General features: G+C 42.2%; 1 protein-coding gene across 2 annotated transcripts in view; it reads right to left on the bottom strand.

The window, feature by feature from the left end:
- The window catches only part of LOC115596819 (receptor-type tyrosine-protein phosphatase epsilon-like), a 28,603-nt gene extending 5,592 nt beyond the window's left edge, over nt 1-23,011 (bottom strand). The window contains exons 1-12 of one of the 2 annotated variants that reach the window (XM_030442230.1): nt 22,605-23,011; nt 14,223-14,451; nt 6,436-6,507; nt 5,025-5,121; nt 4,500-4,573; nt 3,891-4,027; nt 3,652-3,742; nt 3,445-3,521; nt 3,321-3,357; nt 2,363-2,460; nt 1,676-1,795; nt 190-350 (exon numbers count right to left, since the gene is read on the bottom strand). In XM_030442230.1, coding sequence (XP_030298090.1) covers nt 190-350; nt 1,676-1,795; nt 2,363-2,460; nt 3,321-3,357; nt 3,445-3,521; nt 3,652-3,742; nt 3,891-4,027; nt 4,500-4,573; nt 5,025-5,121; nt 6,436-6,502 — 959 coding nt within the window. In that variant the 5' untranslated portion in view covers nt 6,503-6,507; nt 14,223-14,451; nt 22,605-23,011. Of the gene's footprint in view, nt 1-189; nt 354-1,675; nt 1,796-2,362; nt 2,461-3,320; nt 3,358-3,444; nt 3,522-3,651; nt 3,743-3,890; nt 4,028-4,499; nt 4,574-5,024; nt 5,122-6,435; nt 6,508-14,222; nt 14,452-22,604 lie in introns of both variants that reach the window. The other variant, XM_030442229.1, reaches the window with a different exon arrangement.
- Nucleotides 23,012-25,606: the final 2,595 nt, after the last annotated feature.

Raw genomic sequence — 25,606 nt, 5'->3', positions numbered from 1 at the left:
GTTCAGTTAGCTTCGTGCAGAAATGTCTGGCAGGAAGAGGGATACTTTCTATATTTGAGTAAAGAAGTTGAATCAGGGCTTCTACTTCTGCAGGGCGAAGAATGTGTGTCAAGGAAACTGACAATCCTGCGGGTTAATAATGAATTGAATCAACCCTGACTCTGGCCTCCTTCACGCAAGACATCTCACCTGCAGTGCACTACAATGGGTCCAGCATATGACGGATTGACAGCCTTGACCTTCTTGAGGAATTTCAGCATGCCGATGGGCGAGAACGGCACCCCGAAGTCTGGCCAGCTGGTGAAGTGGAGCTGGGTGACCAGCCGGGGAGCTCGGGGACCGTCGCTGCCCTGCTGCGAGGCACAGACACACAAAGGTTATACCTATGCGTGAGTCATGATCCCGGCGCAGACACACATCAGTTAATCGAATAAATCAGGAAAGATGTTGAGCACAATTTCCCAGAACTCAAAGTGGCGTCTTCGAATTGCTTATTTTTTTCCAACCTGCAGTCCAAACTCTTCATTTAACATAAAAAATGATGAAGAAAAGCAGCAAATCTTTACATTTGAGAGGCTGGAACCAAGAAAATGTCATATTTTTGTTTGAAAAATGAATAAAATCTATATTGTTTATCATAATTGTTAGCATTTCACCTTCTTTCAATCCACTAATCAATGAATCCTTTGACCTGCTGATTATGGTTTGTATAAAAAAAGTTATTTAAAATCTGTAACCTTCAGGAAAAGTAACCTCAAATTAACTGAACATTTTTTTTGCCATTTAAATCTACGACAGAATCTAATTATCAAACATGTGTACTGCGCTCCCTTTTCTTCTTCTCTCGTTATGTCTCGTGAACGCTCTCCCAGGAGGACGTGACGATCGTTCTCTTGAACACTCGGTTACTCTGTGTTCAGAGAGCCGCGCGTAAAGAAAAAAGAAAAAAAAAAGAAAGAGCATCCGGCTTGTACCGCCGAGCGAGAGCACAGTGGCAGTTTCAGACAGTCGCGGAGTCAGAGGGAGGATATCTGCACGTCTCTGGCTTCAAATAGAGACGGAACAAAGTGAATTTTTTTTTTTTTCTGAAGGCTTCGCGGCGCACTGAGATGGAACTCGGCAGAAGGAACACAGATACTGTATGTGTGTGAACTTTTAAAGACGGGCACATTCGTACAGTACGTCCTGTGTCTTAAATACACCTGCACGGTGTTTATTTGACTCTGTGTTTATTCCATGTTTACTTTAATATTCTTTAATGTGTGTTTCTTTTATTTATTATATTATGCATCCTCTTACAGTTTACTAAAATGTTCCAGTTTCCCCCGTGGGGAGCATTACTTTTTTTACACCGTCTCCACACAGCTTTGTCTCCCGTTTAATTTTTAATAAGAACCTCGCTATTATGAATATAGATTTTTATAGCAATTAAGAACTATATTAAGAACCGTGTTGAGAAAGCACGCAATTATTTTCAGGGCTACATAAAAGCAACATTTATCTTAATCTGAGGTCAAATTTTGGATGAATGTTGGGGCTCCTACTGCGCAGTATCATTTTAATTTAACTGTAATGGATGTGCTGCGAGCTCAGATGCTGCTGTGTGTTTAAAATGCTCTGATAATGAACTTAAAGAAGGCGTCCCCTTCGTTGATGTTCCGCTGTGTTTACTCACATATTGAACGCAAAATTTTCTGATGGTGTAGTCCACCAGCACGGTGAAGTCCTCCATCGCCACCCGGACGTTCCCGTACATCCAGCAGCCTTTTTCCGGCCAGTACTGAAAACACTTGTCCTGGAGAGAGAACGCACAGCGACGCAGAGGTTACTCTTACACACAACGTTCTGACTTCCAATATCAAACTGTTGTAGAGCGACATCTGTTGTGTATATCAGATGTGTGTGTGTGTGTGTATTTCACAATCCAATCCAAAAAGGCAATCACGGGGACTTTGCGCGACTCAGTCAGTCAATAAGATCTTCACCGTGACGTTTCAACTCATTAACTAGATTCTCAGACTAATTATCATGGAGCCTCTTAGGATCTTATCAACAATTATTCCGTCATTGATCCCCAATGCCTCTCTTCTGCCCTATCAAACCTGCTGTTGAGCTCTCAATTGATCATCCCTTTGAGGGCAAATTTAATGCGATGCTAAGTAATCTGCTGGGTGACACTTTGTATGGATTCTTAGCCGGGGTCAAATGAATTATGCCCATGACTTTGGGTCATGAGAATACAAAAGGGGTTTCGTGCGGCGCTGGAGGCATATAGATTGTATAGGTTCACTCGACAACACGGCCTCTGCTTGGGAAGCATCAGAAGAATGTGGTGCAGTGGGAGAACACTTTCCAGACAAACCTCCTTCCTTTCTTTCAGGTTCGTCAGCATCACTATAGTCGTCGTTTTCTGCTCCCAAACCATCCGCCAGAAGTCGGCCACGGTCTCAAGCTTCGGGCCTGAAAGCAGAAACGAGAAATCTAAATGAAAAATACAGTACAAATGGTCGTAAACTCAACTACTTGCATTTGCAAAAAAGTAATTTAAAAGTCCAGTGTGGAGGATTTAGTGGCATCTGGTGGTGAGGTTGCAGGAACACATCTGAGCACATCTCGTCCTTTTCTCATGGTGCTCACTAAAAAACGGGAAAAAAACGGAAAACACAAAAGGCCCTCACTGGAGCCGCTGTTAATGTCAATGCAAGATGGCAGAATTTAGGGCTGCAATGACTTATCAATTAGTTGTGAACCCTTAAATTAATTGCCAACTACTTCAACACTTGATTAATTAGTTTGACAACTTTTTCTAATTAATAAAAGGTCAAAACTCTCCCCAGAAGCTCGTTTCTGAGAACTCGTACAGAGACTGTGTCCTGACCGCAGCAGCCCAGGGGTCGACTTCGCTCAGGGGCCCCTTGCGGCATTTCATCCACTTTCTCTCTCTGTCCTGTCCAAATAAAGCCATGAAAGCTCCCAAAGTATAAAAAAAAATCTCTGATTCGAGCTTCTTAAATATGAGTCTTCTGGTTTCTTTCCTCCTGTGTAAACAGAGGTTGTGAATGTCTTTAGGTTGTGGACAAAACAAGATGTTTGAGGACGTCATCTTGGGGCTTTGGGAAACACTGATTGACAAGTTTTAGTTGAGAAATTAATCAACAGATGAATCAACAATGAAACTAATCTTTTGTTTCAGGCCAGATGGACTATGTGAAGAGGACGCGGCTCGGTTTCAGGTGATTTTACGCTATTAAAAACACCACTGCCAATAAATCCTCCTGGATCCTTCACACTGGACCCTCCAAACACAAATCTACATTTACCTTGAGCTGCAATGAATTTGTTCTTCTCCTTAAAACCCTGCGTGAAAAAAAAACAGTATTGACGATTACATTTGCCGATTGCCAACCAATCTGCATTCCAAGCTGATTTACAACAAAGACTCACTTCTATGTACGATGCGTTAATGTAGTCTGAACACAGGTGTCCGTCAAGATGACTTAACACCACTCTGGAATGATCATCTGCGGACAGAGAGAGGGGGGAAAAAAAACAGCCTGCATCATCTTTCCCTTATGATTTAGTGATCAATAAACCTTCAAGTCTAAAGGTTACATTAATACTGCCTGCCGCACACTGTAGGTCCTCACTCACATGGTAAAATGTTGGGGTATCTGTTTTTCTCTCTGTTGTGCTCTCTGCTCGCCTCCTCAAAGGACCCGTGGTGGTAGTAACACGGCAGCGACTATAAAGAAAGAAACCCAATCCTCGTGAGGTCAAAATAAAGCCGAGGGTACCGCTAACATAACATTTTATTGCTATCTTCTGTGCTTGCAGGACAAAGATCTCAGTCAGACGCGCTCGCGCCCACAGCCACACAAACTCGCGCTCACGTTGAACTCTTCTCTGAAGAGCTTGCCGTCGTCCGCCGAGCGTATCCGGTACTCATCCTCCAGCGAGTCCAGAGGGATGGGGAAATACCTCTTGGACGGCGAGGGAGATCTGGGGAGGAGGACCACTGTCTGCTCTCCTGCGGTTAAAGGGATATATGGCGGTCAGACTGCTAATGTTTCCCAACAGAGAACATTACAAGCTCTCATAGCACCTGCAAAAACAAGCCTGATGGCCATTAAGATTTCTTACTTTTGTGGGGTACATGACAGAAATGATTTCTTGAGCCATAAACATGCGGCTGCCGCTGCTGCGCGGGGCTGTCCTAACTCAGAATTTGGCCTTTCCCTTTATTTATTTATTTTTTGCTTGAAGTGAAAGTTTATATGGCTCCCTACGTGCTGGGGAAGCTAAGAGCCTTCTAAAACCTTCCCAGCTATACCTTGGACTTCAGATCATGAAAACTTTCCCAGTCCATAAAGTACATAAATCTGCAATTAAAATGAAAAAAAAAAAAAAAAAAAAAAAAAAAAAAAAAAAGGCATAAAAAGTAAAAGGCTGAATTATATCTTCATGCACTGGCAGTTATATTGAGTACAGCACAACGGTACCTTGTTCCTCCATGAAGCCATTTGGAATCTTTTTATCCACCGAGGTAACGAGAGCTTTCCTGTGGTTTTTGAACCTGCAGTAATGACAAGTGAAGCAAAAAAAAAAAAGTCAGAGCTGATAAAAGGGCAGATATCTGTATTAAAGAACGTGACCCAGATCTCGGCACAGGGCCGTTAAACACATAAGGCAGGCAAACAACAAACACCAAAACCAATATCAACCATCTGAGGGAGGCCAAGCTGTTCCTCCTCATGCTGCCGTCAGCTCGGTCAGTGAATGAGTGTCTGTGGCCTGACCTGACCTGAGCTGTTCTCGTGTGCTGTCCTGCTTGAGGTGCAGCTGTTTACCCATAAGGCACTCTTTACCGCCTGTTTCCAAACCACCCCCACCCTGATGCCCTGACCTGACAAACTCACTCTCATGCACACACACACACACACACACACACATGCTAAGAGGGAGCGAGGGAGAAAAGAGAGGACAGAAATAGAGAAGGCCGTGAACGTGTGTGCAGGTTTATCCACCTCAGGCAGTAGATCGTCAGCAGGACGACGATGATGAGGAGCAGGGATATGACCAGCGTCGAGGGCAGCACATGAGCACCCTGATGGGTGGGGTTTCCTACAGAAATGATAGATAAAACATTCAATGGCCGAGGCGTGACAGTAAAGACATTTTAATAGTTTAAAAGGGAGCGGGATTTTTAAGTCTTGTGTCCAAAGAGGACCTCTAACAAACTGAATGTGAGTCCAGGAAGTTAGAATTTTTTTCCTACATGTTTTGATTTAAAAGGGAATTTTGGGAAATATTCACAATCACTTTCTTGCCATCTGTCCATGAAATATGAAACTCGGGAGCTGGTTAGCTGAGTTTGGCACAAAGACTGGAAACGGGAGGAAGCAGTGAGTCTGGCTTTGTCCAAAGGAAGAAAAGCTGCCTCGCAGCACCTTCAAGGCTCATTAATAAACACATTACATCTTGTTTCTCTTCCATCCTTACAAAATATATCTTGTTATTGTATCTGCTGAGCTTGTCAGCAGATTTTTTACCTTTGGACTGAGCCAGGCTCGCTGGTTCCCCTGTGGCCCTTCCTTGGGATAATAAGCTTACCATCTGTGGTAGAATGTAACTAAGTACATTTACTCAAGTCCTTACTTAACTACAATTTTGACGTACTTATACTTTTTTTTTATTAGTATTGTTAGAAATGGTACGGATTGTTTCCATTTTCTGCCATTTTATACCTCCACTCCACATCTATTTGATAACTTTAGTTACAAGTTACTTTGCGGATTACATGTTGCATCCGAGCCAAAGTTGCACATATTTTGAATTGATTTATTTATTGGCTTTTATCAGACTTAAAAAAGCAAAGATTCTGAGAATTAGAAAAATTCTCAAAATCTGATCCGACAATCATCTGACCTAAACTACACAGTGGGCTTGTGTAAATATTTGTATATTTAACTTTCAGTACATGTACTGGCAGAATATTACGTTGATACAGTAGACTACATTTCATATGAGACACTTTAAGACTTTTAACATTGTAACATTTTAACAGATAAGATATTTCTACTTATACTCAAATATGACTTTTGCCTGACAAACATGAGACTTGAATTCTAAATATTTTCACCAACTGTAGACAAGCACATGCCATAAAAACACAGTATACCACTGCAACACTTCTAGCACAAGTACATAACAGTGATAAAGTCAGTGATTTGTCTCAATAACATCAGTTGCACATCAATTTCTGTATAAAGCTTTCAACAAGCTGTAGCAGCCTAATCCCTGAGTGTACTGAAGTGAATAAGGGTGTGATTTCATGCTAATAAATCCAACTTTTCATCTGCATGCAGAAAAACATGTTACGTCCTCTTTTTCCTCGTCCTCTCACAGTGTGCAGGATAATTCATTTTCATCAATTACCTGCGGTTTGGTTCTCATGAGATGAATTATTCACGGCGATGGTGATCCCGATCAGAAACAACACCATTGTCACTGTGGATAGAACGAAACAAAAAAAATTACAACAATCACTTAACACAGACAGACAGAGGGAACGCTGTAATCCCCGACAAACTCCACTAGAAGGCGCCAGATCAAAAGGAAACACATCTGCGGCCCCGGTGAGGCTCACTGAGGGGCCAGAGAGGAGAGCTCCGCTTTTGATGAGCGCGATGTCTGTCCGTCTCTCTGCTGAGCAGTTAAAGTCCTTGTGGGAAATCTGCTCGCAGTCCTGTCCTGTCAAGGCGGACTTGAAAGAGCGGCGGCGTATCAAATAACCTGATATTCAGACATCAAACGAAAGCGCGGAGGCTTTAACCCACAGGTGACAGTAACCATATCCCCCGTGGACCCTGCGGATTTGACAGTGGAGTCGGGCTCAGCGTAGTGTTTGTCAGGAGCCATCTCATTTTGCCGTATTGTCTTTGATGTGTGGCAGCCCGGCGGATCATCCTGCACGGTGACAATCAGACCATGTAGCACCTCTGCTTAAATGCAGTTATGAGTAAAATGGCCCGTGACTGTGATTTTTTTAGGGGAGCAGTAATATTGATAAACAGGCTCGGACTGTTTTATGAAAATAAGCATACGTATATAGGTTACACAGTTGGCTTTTCAGAGGAGGCCAGATGGTGTTGTTTTCCTTTTACTGCATTTTTCTTCCCCCCCTCCCTCCATCTCTCTGCCTCTCCCTTCCCCTCCCTCTACAGTCAACCGTCATTTTATTCTCACTGTTCCCCTCTTCCTTTATTGCTGGGAGCCATCAGTGATTTATTTGGGAGGGCCGAGCTCCGTGAGTGTCTCTTTCCAAAAAAAAGGAAGGAGGAAGGATACGTTCCCTCACAACTTACACCGAGAATTAAATCGATTCTGACAGATTATCCTCGCGTCTCATTATCTCCGAAAACGTAGCAGCCAATTTCTCTCCAAACTCACATCCGCTTTTTTCTCCCCACGTCCTCAAAATAAGAGGGTAAGAAATCACAGAATAAATTGGGCAAAAGGGGCAAATCTGCCTAAATGTCTTTGATCGAATAAATGAGAGGAGCGAGGAAAGAGTGTCCTAATTTATCCTCTGTTCCAAGTCCCCTTCTCGTTATGGAGGCCACAAGACTGAATGGAATAATTCATCGTGTCAATTTAGTTCTGCTGGAAATGGGTCATCTAGGGGCCTAATTTGTGATCTTTGAGAGATTTTTTTTTTTTCTTTCTCGCACATAACACTAGGGGGTTTCATATAACCATAGCTCCCAAAGCTTCTGTAGAGAAAGCAGCAGCATAATAAAGCTCTAACAATGTGCTCAAAGCTAAATTTTATGTCAAAACGCATAAAATATGATCGGACAACAAATTAGGGGCTCTGTGTTTTTTTTTTTTTGCAAATTATACAGCGGTGTTTCTGCAGTAAAACACCCTACAGCACGCAGAATGCTGACACAAGCACATACATTTGTGCGCTTAAAGGATTTAATCAGGCCGCCTGAACAAAACTCATTTTATTTCATTTGTTTAGTTCATAGTAGAGCATGGTGTCTATTTTAACCCAGGCTCACATCAGAAAGTGTATTAACTACATTGGTCCCCAGTGCAAGAGGAAGTAGTTTCACAATAATGGGGCTCGAATTGTGGGATTTATTTTTAATCAGCTATCCAAATTTGACCAAGAAAAATCCCTTTATTTATCAGAATGGCAGCATGATTAATTAAAACTGACAGTCATTAGCATATTGTCTTGTTGGATTAGCAAGGACACTTGCTAAATGTTGAGGGTATCATCAGAAGAAAACCTTAACATGATAACAACATGCTAGCCTGTTGGAAATGTGTAAAATCGTAGTTTTTTAACACAATGACTGACACTAAATGAAGGCTGGGAAAATAGAACATACATTCCTTGTAATAAAAATATGATCAAAATGTATTTTCATGCAGAAACTTAAGAATTATAGTTAAGCATTGTATTGTCCACTCAGCCATTTTGTTTCACACTCACACACAGTGAGGAGTGAGATTCAGTTGCTATTTTTCACACCGATAATCAAAAGCAACATAACCTCCAGAATCTCAGCTGTGTGCAAAATACACACACACACACACACACACACACACACACACACACACACACACACACACACACACAGGCTGCCTTTTCTCACATCATATGTGTGCATGCCTGCACATACGTCCCACAGCCAAAGGCTATGTGTTGCATATGTGCCACACTCCGTTGGAGGAGCCGGTTCTCTCCCCAGTGTTAACAAGCTGACAGTGTCGGCACCTGTTCTCCACTCTACCCCACTGGGCAAGTCACATTCACTCACAGAGCCCCATCCTACAGCTCTATGCTGCAAGGCATGCTGTGCGTATGGGTCACCGCACAGGCCACTGCATATCTGTCATCTCCTGGCAGCTACAGTATAGACAGCGTACAGCCAGGAAAGAAAAAGAGCAGAAGGGAGATGTAAAAAAAAAAAATAAAATGTCAAATGCACTGTCACTTTAAGTGACTCGCTTACATGAAGAGAAGATAACTCAGATCTAGATTGAAGGTTTTCCTGTGCAGCTGAGGAGAAAAAGAGGAACTGGTGGAAATAAAATTAATAAAAGTGAGAGCTTTCTGTTGTACAGTAGAGCGCCTGCTGCAGTGTGGCTGTCTGACCAACAGAGGGAATCCACAACACAACTTCAAGGGAAGCCAGAGCAGACGTGTGTTTGCAAGGGAAGGCAGAAAAGTGTCCTGCAACCATGGAATGCAATGCACAGCGAGTACAATATTATTTTTTCAATGTTTATTTTTCATCAAGAGAAGCTGACCTTGATTATACAACAAATACAAACAGGCCAAGTCATGGTGACTCTGACAGGACACGAGCTGAACTGCTGTCTCTTATCTGAAGGCTGATATCTGTGAAACATGGTTGTGTGAATGCTAATCAGCTAATCAGCATCTTTGTGTGTGTGTGAAAAGGAAGTCTAGAGTGTACTTGGTGTGAAGATTCAGTTTAGGTTTGATGTATTATAACTAGGCCAGTTACCTTCAAGCATGACCTGCAAACACGACTTGAGTAGTAAGGATGTTTATGTCATGGATGAACTGGCCTTTCTTTAAAGGGTAAGTTCACCCAAAAAAGAAAGTTCAGTCACTTCTACCCACCTCGATGCTGAATCAAAGTCGGATGAAGATTCGTAGTCGACAGATGATTTCTGGAGCTTCATGAGAAAACAGCTTTTAAGCATTCTCCTAATTGTATGTTTTCTTTTAGCTGTTTTTTGCGTTTTAAATCAAGTAGAATGCTGCAACGCTGTTTAGCTGTAAAGCTCAAGAAATGTTTTGTGGACTACAAAACGTAATCAGACTTTCTATCAACATAGAGGTGAGTAGAATATGACTTCGTTCATTTTGCTTTCCACACCTGAACCTGGAATTTGATTTTCAAAGGATGTAAATAATGGATGAATTAGTTTCCCAACCAATGTCATCTCAAGGAATTCAGTGAATAAGCTTCTCCTCCTGATTTATCTTGTTTTGCATTGTTTTCTTGTTTGTTTTTCGTTTTCCTTATGTTTCATTTTGCTTAGTTTTTTACCTTTTGTTTATAGTTGATATTCATATATTTACATCGACATATGAACAAGTATTAATGAGAAAAGTATATGGTGGAAATACAGAATGATTTGGGAAATTTCTCTCCATACAAACTAACAAGAAGCCTGTCACGACTCATCATGGCAAAATATTCCTCGTGGATCATGCCACCTACTATACACTGCTAATATTTCTTAATTGGCATATGACATCACCGAGCCATCATATGAAAGGATGTGCTTATGCCTCGGTATAATTGGCGTCTCCATCCCCACCAGCTATTGCATCATTCATTCCAGATCCCTGATTTTTTTTTTCTTTTCCGTCTGTTTAATGAAATACAAAACAACAATGTGATGACTTCAACCTCCTGCACCTGCTCGACGTTAACGTTCCCTGGGAATTAAATTATACTGCATCACTTGCGTCTGGAGTGCAGAAGCAGATCATCCCACCCATGCATGATGCAATGCTAACATTCAGAATGCATCACTTGAGGGTTATGTTACTATTTTGTGCACGAATATGCATTATTCAACATCGATCGCCGTCGCTTTTTTTGTGCTTGTGAACAGAGGCGAGATGAAGTTCAGCGCATGTGTGCATTAAAATGTGAGGCGGCTATAGAAACTAAAGAAAAGCTGTGATATATTCTGCACAACTCAAGACTCACAGCGCCCTGCGATGAATCTGTTCTGCTTCACTTCAACATCTCTCTCTCTCTCACCCCGGCTCTCAAATGAAAACCAGAAAATGAGACTCAAAGAAAACAGACATCAGAGAGAGAACCAGCAACCAGAGAAATCTCTCTTTTCCTCGTGCCAGCATGTTCACTCATCCTTATCATTAATTTAAACTAAACCGTGCAGTAGAAGGTGATGTGTTAGTTCTGACCAGAGACATAAAAAAGGTGACTAACCGTGCTGAGAGATGACTTTTCTTACAGATTTAATCTCACAGGTGTGACCAGAAGACAGATTTTGGTTTACTACAACTCAAAAATACGTTGTCGGACAGCGCATGGAGTGCTGAGAAAATTAATTTATTAATTAAACTAATTAAAATCTGCAAACTCGGAGGACCTAAAACATAATCAAACGACACCATGCTGAGCTCCTGGAATGAGTTAAATATCTCCTATCAATAATGGATTATATGCACACATGTAGTATGGTGCGAGATTCTCATTTTACTAAACGCATATTATAAATGTAAAATGTCTAATAATGTTAAGTATTTAGCAGCTTTAAATCAATTCTAGAGCTCTTAAATATCTCATTAGATGCTAATAGATCCACTAGTAGTTGGACCTGGTTGTGGTTTTATCTCTGTTGACCTGTTCAGTCTTGTAAGGTGTATTATTTATAAGAGCGATATTAAATCTATTAACATTGTTCAAATCTGTAAGGTCTGTCGAGTGTGTTCTGTTGGGAAATCAGGGAGATAATTACCTGTGATCTGTGATAAATACATTCAACCGTTATATTTCATTACTGAATTTGGAAGAAGGATACCGAGTCCCTCACTTGGTGGTCTCAAAAGATTTTAGTTGATTCATGAGCGCTCACACTTTACAGTCTTATTTGAGTGCTGAAGCTCGGGCAGAGTTCACACAGTGCACATTAAAATCGCATAAGCGATGATTGTCAGTCTTCTGTCTTCTGCAGCTATGGTTCCACTTTATGCTGTTTTAACATATGTGCCGTCATGGAGCACTGGTTTGACACCGCACAATAAATTGTGTACTATTATGCGTGTATTTTTTTGCAATCTATTCCTCTTTCACATCCAGAAACCTCCATGAGTAGCATGATCAGCAATCCCGAAATCATGCATGTTTTACATCAGCACTTGGCACTTGTTTTGATATCAACAGGACTGACCCGGCCTGTGGCTTCTGTGCTGTACATGTATGTGCGTCATTTAATTTAAAAATCAAACTCAACTCTAAATCCCCACCTGCTTTAATCCGCTTTCATGTTCACAATCTATCCATCATCTATATCTACTGATCCCGCGTTGGGTTATGGGTGCACGTAGGCTATTGCAGGGTCTATATATAAAACCACATGCCAGCCACGAGAAAAGCCAGCAGCTGAATGCTTCAACAACAAATCACTAATACTGAATAGCCCAGTGTGTGATATGAATGTGGCTAAAATGATCTTCTGTAATCTTACTGTGCGGTATAACATGAAGCACAGTGCAGTCAAGCAAAACGAAGGCTCAATCCCATTTCAAATTTCTTACCCCTGCCCCGATCGTTTTACGAGCGCCCCCTGTTCCTCAGAACAGTGGTGCAAGGGGTGGTGGTGGAAATCTCCCCCCATGAAATGGTATTACCACAGTGCTATTTGGCATTTATCTGGTTTCACAACTTCACGGTATCAAATCAAGTCAAGTGCAGCAACTTACCTGCAGGACTTTAATTAAATTTTAGGCGCCATATGCCAACAAAGATGGGTGATTCAATATTGAAAAATGTCAGAATGTGGTGTTGTCAGGCACAAATCAGTAATCAGCAACAATGTGAAGTTAGCTAGCTAGCTACAGAGACATCAGGGAACTAGTAGCCCAACACTTAACCCTCCCCCTCTATCCTATCAGCATGATAGTCTGCTTACAGTCAGTGTTCACATGCTGTTGTTTACCATGTTCCGCATTTCATTTAGCTTCTTTGCATGCTAGCATTTGCTAATTAGAAAAAAAAAAAGGTACGGCTGAGGTTTTCTGGGATTTATTTTGCAGATATATGGACATAATGGTCGTGGACAGGTTCAGCCCAGTGATGGAGCTAAAAGTCACGAGATCAACAAACTCTAAATGCACCAAGTTTCACAGCAATCTGTCTAATAGTTGTCCAAAGATTTCACTCCAAACAGAAATGTCAACCTCATGGTGGTGCTGGAGGGAAAGTCAGTGGGAATCATCCTCTGGGAGCCATAAACATACAGCATTTTATGGAAATTCATCCTACAGTTGTTGAGATTTTTCAGTCTGGTGGATCAATTGACTGACAGACGAGACAGACCAACCATTACACATCCATCAGTGACAGTGTGCAGAGGCCAGTCATTTTTATTTGCCAGATATGATCATGTCATTTTCTAAGCCGGAAAGACAGCTGCAATGTTGCCAAACACGCATAAGTAACGCATTTCCAAACATCAGTGAGGCATAAAGAATACTGTTAAAACTATGGAAAGCCTATTTTACTCCTGGAAAGCGATTTGCTTTAGAACAAAGGTGAAGGATAGTCTGTTCATAGGGGTATCTCAAACAATAACATATATCAAACAGATAGCTGTATCCAATCATGTCTCGGTTTCTTCGCAGATCAATACAGCCTCAAAGACAGATCCACATTTTGTACTTGGCACAGAAAGGATGGCATGTCTTGTACACGAAAAAGATAAAAGTTGTGTTCTTTTTGGTTTCCAGGGAGAGGAAGAACAAAGACAGTGCCAACAAAAAAAAAAAAAAAAAAAAAGGAAAAAGAAAACCAGAAACAGCCACCACTTCCATCGTCAAGTGCCAAGGAGGAGGATGGAACGAGAGCACAAACACATGTCAGTAAAAGTGTGGCAGCGGAGAGAGGAGAGGAAAGATGAGAGAGGAGATGAGATGAGAAGAGAAGAGAAAAGAAGGGAGAGAGGAGTGGAGCTGCAGGAGATGATTGTCGAGATTTCTGGGTTCACAGATAACAGCCATAATGGCAGACATCCTGAGCACACAGAGGCAGTGGAAAAGGATGGAGCTCCGCAGTCTGCTAAATCACTTCTATACCTTCAAACCGCTGGATTTCACATATGAGGGAGGGAACGAGAGTGCCTTTCAAAAAAACAGCTGTTTTGCAACACCTCTTATCAGAAAGACCCGATGCATAACGCTGTATGTACATATATCTTTACCCTGTTTACACGTCTCCAATCAATCCGCGACCTCTGCTTGGTTAAGGTCAAAAGAATCGACGTGGAGAGATGATCTGAAATCCAATTAGTCTCTTCTGGAAAGGAGACACTGTAATTATTGGATTATTTCCCATTAATGGATTAAATTCCAATTGATTCCCTGTAACAGAATTGAGCTGGTTTGTGGTCAGAGGGATTATTAAAAGACTTACACTTCCAATCAAAGCCAGCGTGATCTGGTTTCAGTTGACCCTTCGGTCCATAGCAGCCGCGTGGTCCTCGCTTCCTCTCTTGGTTAGCCGGGTGTCCTACCCCTCAGTCCTTCTCCTACTCACATCCTCTCTGAGATATCGATAACAGGACTGGAAGAAGGGGGTGAGGTCGTCTGAGGTCGTTTCAGGTGTGTCAGATTGGGATCAAGGCACAAGGGATCATGGGAACCTGGAAAAATGAGCAAAAGGGCAATAATGAGAGACTTATAAAAGTTCAGCCGAACCCCGAAGCTACATATTTGTCATATTATATTGTGAAGCAGCAACAGAGGCAGATTTATCCGTGACTCACAGTTTGAGGCTGACTCAAAGGAAAACAGAAAACAACAAATGCATGAACACACAAGAGAGCAGAGGAAAGAGTGGGAGTTCGCATCGAGCTGGGTGAGCGTGCGTGGACGTGCGACCATTTGCGCCGCACATGCCCGACGTTTGTGTGCTGTTTGGCGCTCTCCTCTGCAACAACCTCGGCCGCAACTTGCAGAAGCTACTGTTGCAGAGCAAAAACATTAACAAGCTACTTATCTCCAACCATGCAAAACTAATTATCCCCCAATAAGTCTTCCCAAACAGTGTTTGTGGTACACATGAGTAAACACTCAACGCTTGGTGAATGGTGTTTGTAATCAGTGTTGCCCAATTAAAGTTACCACTACAACACGGCCCAGAAATCTGCCTGTAAATGTGGCTGTACAAGAAAAAAACGCTTGCATAAAGTATGTTGGAACTAATTCTTCACTATTTACACAAAGCCGTCCCTGTGATGAGACAGAAGGCCTGCCCCCTTCTGCCCCTCACTCCTACTCTCCCAGAGTCCCGCTGCCCACAGGTGTGAGACACAAAGCCATATTGTTAACATTTGGCCGCCGTGACGCAGCCGAGCAGAAAAGCGGCAGAGAAGAGGTGAATTAGTCACTCGGCTGCAGCTGGACGAGCCCACTCAAGTCTGAGGGAGAATGAATGAACAAGGTATGGAAAACACCTCTTTTCTCCTGTACCGTAGGAGCGGTGCTCAACTTTTCCGAATGCTGCAAAGTCTGTGGCATGTGAGCATAAACATGTTTGCCATTAAAAAGTACCCCATCAAAAGCCTTCCTTCATAAACGAGGCTTTAAAAATGTGCTCCGCTCACATAAAAAGCAGAGGGACGGGACAGAAACAGGTTCCAGTTTGTCTGCATTGTTAGAAACAAAGATCTGCTTTAGAGGAACATCAGAACAGTCCATGGACCAGACATGAGTCTGTTACCGCTTACGGTGCCAAAATCCAGCTAACAGCTTGGAAGACAATCCATCTGTACTAGCTGCTTCTAATGATTCTCATTGTCAGTTAATCTGTTGATTATTTCCCTGATTAGTCGTCAATACTATCAACATCAGAAAAATGTGAAAGTCAGTGTTTCCCATGGCTATAATGATTTCATCAAATGTCTTGTTTTGTTCACAAGCAAAAGATGTTCAGGTTTTTTTAATAAATATTATGAATAAGCACAAAAATGTACATATAAGAAGCTGAAATCAGAGAATTAGGACTAAAAGATACTCAATTTGTAGAAGTTGGTGAGTAATCAAACTTAATGTAATACTTTGATATGATAACTTTTGTTTACAAATCCACCACAATAAATCGAGTGTTTAACACTGTTGAATATCCCGCGTTTATTAATGTTTTAAAAAACTGTTTTGGGGTCATTTTTCATTGGGATATTCCAGTTGTAAGTCTGACTGACACAAAACAGAGCTTTTTAAAGTCTCAATGGCATCCATTATTCTGTTCAAAATGTTCATCTGAATTATCAGAACTAAAAAAATAGCCATATTATCCAATCCCGTGGAGTGTTTCTAGTCCTTTCATTAGAAAAAAATAAAATTAAGAGAAATGTGTTCTTCCTGCAGTCGTTCTTTCATCAGCAGAACTACGAGATAACAGAATCTGAGGCAGTCTGGCTGCTGCTCCACAACTTGCCTGTCATTTACATCAGATTATGGATTTTCATTCACATCACACCCACTGTGGTACGCAAAGCAGAAAAGCAAAGCAAATCAATGCAACAGAGGCCCAGTTATCCTGACTTATTATTCTGTAGCATGAGCCGAGGTTAGAGCTGGACTATATGGTAGAAACAAAAACCATGTTGCGAATGTTTTGACAGATATTATGATTGTGATATGATTCATGATGAGTGGCAATGATCATTTTTGTATCACAATTTTCTTTTTTACCGAAAAAAACCTTTAAATCATGATAATGGAACATGTTTTTTTAAGCACACGCCACCTCTGCAGCACCACTGACCTTCATTTGACGCCTTATGTCACACATTTCACCTTTTTCCAAAAAATGCAGCTTTTAAACATTCCTTCACCACATTAACATCCCTTAAAGACAAATTTATGGCTGTATGGACACATGGAAGTGCTTTTGCTGATGTGGTTTCATCCACAAAGCAGCCTCCTTTTTCTTTACTTTGCCAGTTAATGCATTTGTCTTCTGTTTTAATTTCTATGCCTACTCTGTTCCCTTCCTCTCTGTTGTATAACTGCATATGTCCACGTCTTCGCAAAATTAAATCGCTAAAAAAAAAAAAAAAAAAATGTTTTTACTCTTCAGCCCCAGTCAAGGTCCAACAACACTGGCTCTTTCAACTACCATGATGTAACTCCTTTATAGAGAGGCCCAGCCTGGTTAACACCCACGTCTTTTAAACTCCACACCCAAGCAAAGATTGCTCAACTGATGCCATTTTCTCAGACTTGAGAGCTCCTCCTGAGCCACAGAAAAAAACATTATACAACATGTAAGATTGATGAAGTGTTCCTTCACGCTGACGTTTGGCTTCGATTTCTGTGCCTCAATTGGTGCGTTTCTTCTGTGAATGTACTCAATGAGAACGTCCACTGAGACAGAACTGTAAGTATGTCACTACGCAGCTCACGTGACCTTTGACCTCGCCCTCCAACGTTAATCTCGTTACTGAATCTGTCACTCACAGATGAGTCGATGAGTGGAACCGTGGCTCTTTTTCTTTGGATCTGAGCACATTTTTCAGCTCCAAGGTTCAACTCAAGGACAGTTTCCACACGGCAGGTTTGAGAAAAGACAGCTACCAAACAGTCATGTGAAGTAATTCATAATAGATAAAATAGTTAACATGCTACACTGAAGTAATAACACACTAGGTTAGGCTTTTTTTGAATGGTAATCTATTATGATTAATGTTAAAAAGCCCAAGCGAATTATAATAATGTATAAAATATGCTATAAGTTATTCATACTGTATTTCACTTGCTTCTAATTCTTTTGGGAGACTTCTGTGAAACCATCTCCGTCTTTTTCACACGGAGTATTGTTCTGCTTTCAGTCCACAGTCACAGAAGTAGGAGACACGCTCGCGGCATACGATTACTGCAGGCACAAGCACTTCCTTTCTGTGCCACTCAGCCCATTGAGTAAGAGGGGAAACATGAAGGCCGTTAAAGTTTTATGGGAGTGCAGTCATCACCCAGCACTCTGTGGTTCGATCATTAATTCATACCCAAACAGACAACACTGAGCACTGTAGCTCAGCGCCGCTATGAAGTAAGCATATCTCTTTTGGAAAGAATTAAATATCACTAATGTTGTCTTTCTTCAACACTCATTACTCTTTTACTTTGCAAAATATTCAAATAAATCTGATGGATGCTACTTGAACACCCCACATGTTCAATGAGTTCATTCAAGCTATTCACACTCTGCCTTCCTGACACATAAAATCCAATATTGATGGCTTCTACCCCGGAGTTGCACGTGGTTTCCTGTGACGATGAATCAACGGTTTCTTATATAATGGGGTGAGCGACTGCAGGTCCTCAGAGAGCGCAGATGCATGCAGTAAGCTTCATTCATGGCGCTCGATGTGCACAGCAAGCTGAGACTGTTATTTTGTGAGTCAGGTGGGAAAATTAGATTTCACACTTGTGTTTGCTAATTCAATTCAATCTGCGAGGTTGTCTGCTGTGAAAATGCCTGAACAGAAAGACAAAATGCTGCTTTTTGAAGGAGACATATTTTGCTTACTTTCAGGTTATACTAGGTCACCGCTCGAATAGGTTTTCATGCTTCGGTGCATCAGCGTTCTTATCCTGTCCAGGGCTGCAACTCTGTGTTTACTCTCTGTCTCTGTTTAAGCTCCTGTCTCTATGAGGCCCGCCCCTGCCCTGATTGGTCAACTCACACAAGCCTGAGCCAGCACTGCTCTCTCTGGTCAGCTCTGTCAGAGTAATTAGCTCCAAGTTAGCACCACCGAGTCTGTAAATATCACCACAGGAACCATTTCACAGCCAAAAACATCAACACAGGACATGCTACAGAAGGAGCACGACCCGTATTAGCCTCTAATCATCTAATGTTACAGTTTTATAACAGTTTTTATATATGAGCAAGCTAACAGAAGTAACACACAGCGCAGCTGTGCTTGACTCTTCATTCAACATAATGCTGGCGATAGACATCTGCCGCTTAATTCTTACATGCCAAACTAGCCGCAACGCATACATTATGCAAATGTCTGACATGGTGACACGGTGTGATGTCAAGATTTCAAGGAAAGTCGACTGGCGAGGCGTTTCAGCCACTTCAGATGCAGAGTTTTCTGTGAGAGAGAGGATCTCCCAGTGGCGCAGACTTTGAGCTTTATAATGTGCAGGACTGAAAGAGGAAAATAAGTCTCCTCTCCAAAATGAGATAACGACATACCAAGGATGAAACAATGGTTATTGCTCAGTTTTAATGTAAAGATCTGCCACTTTGAGACCTCAGACAACCTCATATTCACATGAGTCCTAAACCTTAACTGCGAGTGGCCTGCTGAGCATGTCAGAGCCTGAGCCTCAAACACCCATGATTTGAAATAAATTGCTATCGCCGAGGGAAAATAGCCTGGGAAACATTATTTCTATGACCTCATGTGAGGGGATGAGTGGAGTAATCTCCGGCCTCAACTTTGAGGACTCTGAAAATGACACTTCTGGGGCACAGTGTAGGTGAAACCAGGGACAAGAGATGGTAATCAGTGCAATTACAGCCCCGCCACTGCAGCTCAAGCAAGGGTAACAAGTTTCTCCTTTCAGTGGAGTCCAGTGTAAGTGAGTTAAAACTGTAAGAACTGTGAATCAAACAAAGAGCGCTACAGCAGCCCAATCCGAACTGTCTTTCTAATTTATACGGCAACGTTCGGGTTTCTTTGTCTCCTTTACTGCGAGTGTATCCTGAAACAGCTCTTTGTGTGGAAGTGCAGAAGATCTCATTGAAAAGAACAGTCGCTTGCTTTCCTCTTTATCAGACAGAGCGACAACACAAGCACTTCTTCTCACAGCACGCCGCACCACAAGTTTCCTGATGAAGCGGTGACTTAGCGCGGCGAGCGGCTGCGCTTATGAAATATGATAAACAAGAGGCGGTCATGAGTCGGAGGTTAATGCGAGCGAGACACTGTTTAAATTGGGTGTTGACGGTGCGGTGGATTATAAAATGTGGTGCCTAAAGATTATGACTGAGGATGTATGTGGAACACCGTCGTTTTCATGCAGCACACTCCGTCATCAGCAAGCCGGCGGAGGCCTTCAGAGGGCAGTGCAATCAAAAACAGCTGCAGTGCTTCAAGACGTTACTTATCTACTTGTTCCACCAAACAACTCACGCTGCTCACTGCACACAGACACGCCTCCTGTTTCAGTGGTAAACAGGAGAAAATGTGGCAGAAAACAGACAAAGAAGGCAACAGTCACAAACACCGGACAGTTAAAGTCGGCCAATTAAGAAGGGTGATTACCCAGGAACCTAATGAAATGTTATACGGCGAAATTAACCTCCGATTGGCCCACGAGGCTTAATGTACCGACCGTGGTCGAGGTAATTAAATGTTAGAAATATAAATCAGTTTGGATGAAAGACTTGCTTTCCCACGCTGTGCAAATCCTCTCTGGCTGAAACATTTCTGCATGACAACAACCTATTAAACAAATCTGTAAACCCTCAAGAACACACAGAACTGAGTGTGAACAAGGAGAAGTGTCACAAATCTGTTTAGAAACAAAACTCCAGGATGGAACGACCCAGTCGCCAGGATGGATCTTCATGTTTCTGCAAACCACTGATGTGTTAACGTCTGTATGCTTCATAGTCTACATACCGTACTGACATTTCTACAAAACGTCTCATATCACGTTCACATTACATGTTCATGACCTGACTGTCATATTTGGAGGAAGACGGGATGGTGGTGGAGTTACAGGCGAGAGGGTTGCCAAGCCAGTGACGGCAGAGACCTCAGGACAAATTACCGCCATGCTTGAGTCAACAAAACCAGGACGGTTTTGAAGAGAAGTCGGGCCGTGTTTGTGGCGGCCAAGACAGGTGTGTTAGGTGTGTTTCCTATTGTGCCAAAACCTAACCAGAGCATAGGCACGCTGTAGTGACAAGATAAAAGCTGCAGAATAAGTAAATGTGAAGTTTCAACGCGGCCAGGGTTTGCTTAAACGCGCCATGCAAACATCATATTTCAGTTTAGATGCTGTATTAGAAAGGACAAGCAGTCACACAGACACTGATATTAGTCATTGGTTATCTTCCACCTCCATCTCCACTCCCTCATCCTCCCCCCAGCGCTCTTTATCCATTCTTCTTTCAGCCAAGGTGCTCAACACCAATCTCCTCCCTGACAGAGAGGACGGTTTTATGACTGTCATCTGATGGAGCGTCTGTGGCAGCCTCCGAATGGTCCCTCGAGCAGATGGGCGTCGTTTGAAAGCAAGAGAAGTGGACCACGTTGACTCAGCGGTGACTCATGACTTCGAGGCTGTTGTCGTATCAGTGTCCCACATTCATGTGTCAAAGTTTACATAAACTGCCCACACTCACAGATGTGCTTTTAAACAGCAGGCCGGCGTGGATTGCATTTCACATAACCAGCATCATTCCCACCTAAGGATACTGAAAAGTCATCATCAGGAAATTAATTCCTGTATTAACATGTGTCTAACTATAGAGCATGTACTCCCCAGGTGGAGGAGATGTGGGCTACGTAGCCCGATGTTCAGACCACACAGACGAGGAGTCTGAGGTAATTCTAAAATTAACATCAGCTGTTAGTAGGCCATTTATTCCAGGAGGGGAGTGAAGGTTATGTTATCGTGAATGAGGTTATGGTGAATGAGGGACATTTATAATTCATGGGTGAACACATGGCATTTCAATCGACGATTATCATCTCATTGTTATTAAAGGGGCTCTGTGGGACTTCTGTCGTTGCACTCCAATTCTGAAGTAACGCTAGCTTCTGTTGCTCTATGTTAGCAGAGCGCAGAGAGGAGGCACTTGACCGTGCATAAAGTCACATCCTCTGGACCGTCACGGAAAATCCGACCCACGTCCTTCACAAAAGAGCCCACAGTCAACAACTTAAACACATCACCCACAGGAAGGTCTGGTGATTTTCAGGCCCGCTCACATGCGGCCAATAAAAAAAGTGGTGTAAGATTGTTACATAGTGCTCCTTTAAAATCACAGCTACTTGTTCCAGATGCATGGCTCGGTCACCATGACAGCAACAAATATGAGAAACAGGGAAAATGTAGGAGATAATTTTTTGTTTTTAAGATGCGTCTTTTATTTTGAAATGCCCTTGCATCACAATAAGAATGACCTGACACAGATGATACATATACAACCCACAACTACAGCATCCAGTGCGCCTGAGTGTGCATCAGGCCTGTCTACTACATGTGTACTACGTGTACTCGCCCCCTTGCGTTTTTCTGTCTAGACCGGTTGTGCTGCATATCCAATGCGCCCTTTCCCCAAAGAAATCCAACCGGAAATGTGATTTGAAATCAGCAATTTATCGGATGACTCCAAAGTTAATGTAAAACCAATCATCGGTCACAGGGAATATAATCACATGGAGCATCCCGGTGATCGCAGGGCGTGTGTATCTGCTCCACTAACCCATATTTACTGAAGCCTCTGTTGTTTTCTGTCTGAATATGAATATCATGTCCGATCCCCGTGGCCTGCATCCGTTTTTCTCTCCCCTGGAGATGTTTCTGTTCATGCAAAAGCATTTCAGCGTAACGCAAGCGAGGTGTAATTATAAGAGGGAGATGCGCGGAGCCTGAATGCATCACAACTACAGTGAAAAAGCCGGGGACATGTCTGAAAAATGACGGCGCGCCGACAGAGAAGAGTCGCTGTTTACGCGTAAACACGCAGACGGAAAGGTAGCCCGGCTGCTTTCCCAGTGCTGTGTTTTTTTTTTCCCCTACCCTCTATCTCGCATCTTACCGTGGTAATCTGCGGTGACCTCGCCTCAACCAGCGCAGCGGCTGATGATGATGATGGTGATGATGTCGGCTCGGCTCTTTCCTGCAACGCCTGCCTCGTCCTCTCGTACGTCCTTTGGAGAATAACGCAAAACGCAGCAGGTTTGTCGATTCATCAGAACGGAGAACGCGTCTATATCCCCCTGCTGATGGTCATGTTTCCAGCAGGTCTCTCTGAGGATGCGCTTCCACCCCCTCCTCCTCCTCCTCCTGCCTTCCTGCCTTCCTGGCTGAGCTGCGCGCTGTGATGGCAGCCAGAGTGGAGACTGGAGACCCTCCCCCGGGCGCAGAGCAGAGCTGTGTATCAGGTGGACACTCAGCATCCCTCACATTCCTGCATCACTGGACGATAAAGGGCAGGCCTGTGCGTGAAAGGGCTCAGTTTGTTTTTGTCTTCTCCCCTGTGATTGAATCTTTTTTATTATTTTTTTTTTTTACGGTTGACATTTTGGCATATGACGTTTCTTCAATGCATTAAGAGGCTGTGAGCTGTAACATTCCTGTAGTGTTCCTCTGGGGGATTACACTGACCTTATTAAACTGCATGCTGTTTTTCACGTCATATGATGCTACAGACTTGCTTACTCAGGGGGCATATTTATAAAAAAAAACAAACATTGTCTTTTATTATTATTATATTTTTCTGTTAGACTAAGCAAACAAGGAGTTCCATAATGGTTGGCTGGTTTCTTTTTTCTAATTATATTTTCTTTTAAAAACCTGCCATTTAATGTTTTTTTAAAGTCGGTGTATCAGATAACTAAAAGGCTGAACTTTACAGTAAAATAAATAGACCTGGTCAAAGGTTTTACTACTCAGACCATAAATGTAAGTAGTAGAGCCATCTGCTGGCAGTGATGAACCTGTCATGCTGCCCTCATGTGCTCACAGACAGTTGTAAATACGAGAGCAAACAGTAAAAATAAGATCCATCCATCTGAAACCGTTGATCCTTTTCAGGGTCACGGAGGGGCTGGAGCCCAGATGACATTGAGGCGACGGTGGGGTACGCTGTGGATAAGTCGCCACTTCAGCACAGGGCTGACATATAGGGGCAGTAAAATAAGATGATAATTGTTGATATTGTTGAATTTGAGATTTTATGTTTTGTTTTTTATATAACACAGGTCAAGGTGTAAATAAGAAGAAAGTGACATGTTGAAAATATAAATCTTAAATAGGACAGTAATCAGTGAGAGTTTTTGCTCAGTAACTCATGTGTCTCTCATGCAGTAAAAGAGGAAAGAAATGTTCTGGTATCCTTGCCCAATTTATCCAATCAGGACGGAGAACTCCAAAAAGAGGCGGTCCTGGGCAGGTTCCTCCGGTTTGTCTGGTGATTACTACTTTGTGTTCATGTGGTGACTTAAAGAAGAGGGAGGGGATCGGTCATGAGACCACAATGCTTACAGCAGTTTTAAAACATGTGAACATTTTCTAGTAGATATTAAAAATAAAAGCGTGATCCTGACAATGAGCATGATATGGGACATTTTGCAAATCTAATATCAGGCCTTGGTGTAAGATTGGCAGTGTTGGAGATTATAGCCTACAATACATGTATTTTATATATTTGCTTTGTTGAATGTTAAATGCACAGTAAGTAAGAGGTCTCATTCAAATAACACTGAAGAAGTTAGTAACGTGGGATCGTGGGAGTTGTCTTTATTGTTGTAAAACAAAACTGACAATTAAGATTTATTGACATCAGTCATGCAGAAATGTTCACGGCTGAGGTAATGTTTGAATTACAGAATTCATTGAAAAGTCTAATCCTTTTTTTGGGACATTTTAATGCAGAAGTGTTTGATATTATATCTTTAAACTGTAGTAAATTTTATGGAGCATGTCTTTATTCTGCTGCTGCGCCACAGCTAATGTACAGAATCACATTTTGCTACCATTAAATACTTGTGCACAGTAAGTGACATTTGCAAGTGTGACTCATGAGTCAGAAATATGAGCTCCCAGGGAAAACTGGAGGGCAGTTTTGTTAAAGGGCAGCTGTGTAAAAGGTCCTCTGTTCCCAGAATGTGCAGCCATACAGAGAAATTTCAAGTACGCAGAGGCCTTTGAGAATCACAAGGAAAACATCTCTGTGTTCGGTTTATCACTGTTAGAAAATGTGATGTCTTACACAGTATGTGGGTTAATCCTCTGAGGATTTTATTGACTTCATAGAGACATGAAAACAAATCATTTAGTCTAACTGGGCTGCTTTTGATGACCTCTTGTGGAAGCTGCATCAGAGCTGGTGGAGGGATTCTGATCGGATTCTGCAGATAGGGGGAACAGACTGCTGTGGGGATAAATGCATTCAGGAGGTGGGACAAATCATTTACAAATGTTTATGTAGCATCTCTAAAAATCTGAGTTGAGGGATTCAGTCAGCAGATTTAGATGAGTCAGGAGACGAGTCACAAAAGCAATCAGTCATTCTTATTTTTTGCGGTTTTGTTAAGTACATTTGACTCATACTGTCAAAGATTTACTGACTGCACTTTAGTCCAAAAAGGAACATTGAGTACTCTCAGTGAAAATCGCTTAGAGGAAAGAAGAAAAAAAATGTTGCGATCACTCGATGACAGAATATGTAATATTGAGTCATTAATCAGTGATAACAGTGATCCTACCAACTCGTTTTACTCAAAAGCATTCATACCGCAAACATCTTTCCAAAGTGTAAATAGTCTCAGACACATGGACTTGGGTCGAGGCTACTGACAATAACAGAGTTAGAACTTTCTTTTAATGTGGCCCAGAGCCTCTGTGGTGAAAGAAGGAAAGAAAGACAGAAAGAGAGCGTGTAGGATAGTTGGCACGGTCAAAAAGGCTCTATGTAAAACTGAAAAGAAAGCAAAGCCTCTCAGATCAAATATTCAAGTAAAGTCAGGACCACAATGAAACTTGCTTTGTGAACTAAGAACATTCAAGACAAAACACAGTTTCTAAGTGTCTGTTACT

Source organism: Sparus aurata, chromosome 15 (assembly GCF_900880675.1).
Source record: "Sparus aurata chromosome 15, fSpaAur1.1, whole genome shotgun sequence".
Classification (NCBI taxonomy): domain Eukaryota; kingdom Metazoa; phylum Chordata; class Actinopteri; order Spariformes; family Sparidae; genus Sparus; species Sparus aurata.
The sequence above is the reverse complement of the archived record's forward strand: the minus strand, read 5'-3'. Positions and strand labels throughout refer to the sequence as shown.